Here is a 2710-nt window from a genome sequence, read left to right as displayed (position 1 = left end):
AATGCCTCGACACAACTTCTGGAAGGCAGCTCCCTTGGTGAAATCCCTCTGTGCCAAGCATGGTGTTGAATACAAAACCAAGACCTTGCTCACTGCCTTTGCAGACATTTTGCAGTAAGTGTCAATTAAGAGAATGGTTTTGCACACTAGCATACAGCTAGGCAGGGATATAGCCTACAGTGGAGGAGAAGTTTGAAAGAAGATTAGAGATGTGGGTCTGCAGAAAAATATAAGGTAAAAATGGGGTTCAGTAGCTTGGGGTTTTGGAGTATATGGCAGGTTTTCACCGGGCACTGCCATAGTAGGGCCTGAGAAAGTGGACCCATGTAAGAGAGTGCGGGCTACTTGCTCAGAAGCCTGACTTGAGGCACCCTTGACTGGTCAATATTGGGGCCAGAACCAAAAGGGTCAAAAGGGCCAGAGGCCCACCGTGAGGGGCACCTAGAGCTAGGGGCTTGGGGTTCTGACTGGCCTTGGAGGTGAGGCCAGGGCCTGTGTGGCTAAAGTTCCCAGGGATGCCACGCCTGAGAGGGAGAAGAGTGCAGGGAGCTTGGCAGCCCAGAATGAGAGCAGAGTAAGTCGCCTGATGAGAAGGGGTTTAGTTGGGGTCCAGACCAGAGTTATGGGGCCAGAGACATTAAGAACTTAGATGCCATCTATGAGGCATGGGCTGCAGTATAAGGGAGGTTTCAGAGCAGCAGATAGCACCCTATAACATTGGGGCAGGAAATGGGCAGCCTCCCACCTGGGTAATATCCTAATCATTTTCCATCAAGGCGTGGCAGGTGAGAGAGTTGGGTGGTTAGCCTATGAACAGGTGGGCGGGCCAACCTCTAACCAGCCCCAGGAAGGCCCCTTGTTACAGCTTGAAACTGTCCAGAACCATAAAAGGAAAAGGAATATCATCTCTATAAGTATACACACTTAAAGAGGAAGGCCTGTGTGAATAGCAAGGTCAGAGTTACTCCTTGTGAAACTGTCTTTGTAAATTCTGAGATCTAGTTCAGTAAATACTCATGCAAATGAACAGCAAGGTATTTAATTCAGCATTTTTAAAAAATGTTCCCTTTTCACTCAAAAATACCACGAATGTGGCATTCACAAATGAATGACAGTTTCCACAGCCAATAGCCAACAGAAAAAACTTCCTGAAAGTGGAGGTAAAAGGACCAAATAAAAAGTAGTACAACAGAAAGAGAAGAAATTAGAAAAGGAGTACATTCTTTTTTTCCCCTTTGTTGACATTCATAAGAGAATGGATGAAAAGGACAGAAGACTGGGAAACTGATTTTTTTTTAAATTTGATTTCCTTGATTTAAAAATATATATATAAATTCTAACTTTCCTCAAAAAAGAGGTTTTTTCCCCCCGTGGGAACTGTTTTGGTTTTAACCAGTACAACCAGCTGTAATGAAAATATTCTATTATGGATTCTTTCCTGCTTACCATAATTACTTTCATTATTATTTACACCTTAAAGACCCTAGTTCTGCAAGCAAGCATGTGCTTACCTTCACTACTGCCAATAGATCCAGCAAATAATTAAGAGCATGAGACACCAAGGTTTGAGTCTGGGAATCTTTCCTATACTAATGAGACCAGAACTGGATGAAGCATATAAGGAGGGGTCTTAATTGCTATTCAGACAGAAAATAGCCATTCATATTCCTCCACTCTCTCTTGATTGATTTTCTTCCCCCCCAATTATGTGGGCTCCTTCTGTCCCCTTTCCTCTTGTCTGACCAAGTAGTCTACTGCACCTCTGTCTATCTGGTGACTCCTCACATCCAAGTCCCTTCTCATTCCATCTTTGCCATTAACTCCCTCTGCCCCCTTGGCTCAATGTCATGGACATATATTTTTGGGGGAATCTATGACCCCTTCTCAAAGAAGATTTTCCTCCTCCTTGTCCTTTAAAGTCATTTTTCTTTCCACTGCTTCCTCATTTTCTCATTTTGCCATCTTTTAGATACCTCTCCTGCTCCTGATTTTTAGTCCTTCCCTCCCACCTCACTCCCTTTCCAAGGGGACTTCTTTCACAAGGCTAGTTTGCCATCTCTCACTCCACTTTCTCCATTGAGATCACTTAGCAGACTGCCACCTTTTCATCTTTTCACTACCCATGATGAACTAAGCTCCTTATTACTCTTGTCTTTACAGCTCCTTGAAAGACTCTGGAGAACACTGGCTTGAGGCCTATCTGCATGGCTAAGAAACATAAAACTCTGCTGGAAATATCTTCTCCATGTAAGCTGCCACAAAAAACCTACACAGCAGACCACTGGATCTCAAGGAGAGGGATACGATTGTGCTTTTCTAGGGGGCAGAGGAGATGCCTAATTTCAGTATGAATTTGGGCTTAAAAGGTATTCTTGTTTTGAAAGTGTTACTCTACTCCATCTGCCTTCTGTGACTCTGACTCAGTAGGATATCTGAGCGGAACCTTGTAGAATAGTGGCTTTATGAATGAATAAGAGATGTCTCTGTCTTTGTCTCTGTCTCTGTCCTCAGCAGTCCTGTCTCCCACATTCTAGCACTTAAATGCTTTACTCTGTAGACCCATGTGCAGAGTTCCAAAGTAAGGCAGGGAACATGCCAGTGCACAGGGAGCCCATCCACTCCCCACTCTCCAGAACTTAAAAAGGGAAACCCTTCTGTCTGGAAACTCTACACAGAAACTCTGAGCCAATCCCTGAGAGCAGGCAGTGGG

The 2710-nt window shown here is 44.2% G+C and overlaps 1 protein-coding gene across 1 annotated transcript in view; it reads left to right on the top strand.

Moving 5' to 3' along the window:
• LOC102382011 (fatty acid desaturase 1-like) overlaps positions 1-2279 on the top strand; it is an 18152-nt gene extending 15873 nt beyond the window's left edge. The window contains exons 11-12 of the mRNA XM_014524524.2: positions 1-114; positions 2161-2279. The exon at positions 1-114 is cut by the window's left edge and continues 12 nt beyond it. Coding sequence (XP_014380010.2) covers positions 1-114; positions 2161-2212 — 166 coding nt within the window. The 3' untranslated portion in view covers positions 2213-2279. The remainder of the gene's footprint in view (positions 115-2160) is intronic.
• The last annotated feature ends 431 nt before the right edge of the window (positions 2280-2710 follow it).

Source organism: Alligator sinensis, unplaced genomic scaffold (genome assembly GCF_000455745.1).
Source record: "Alligator sinensis unplaced genomic scaffold, ASM45574v1 scaffold973_1, whole genome shotgun sequence".
Lineage (NCBI taxonomy): Eukaryota > Metazoa > Chordata > Crocodylia > Alligatoridae > Alligator > Alligator sinensis.
This window is presented reverse-complemented; position numbering and strand designations above follow the sequence as displayed.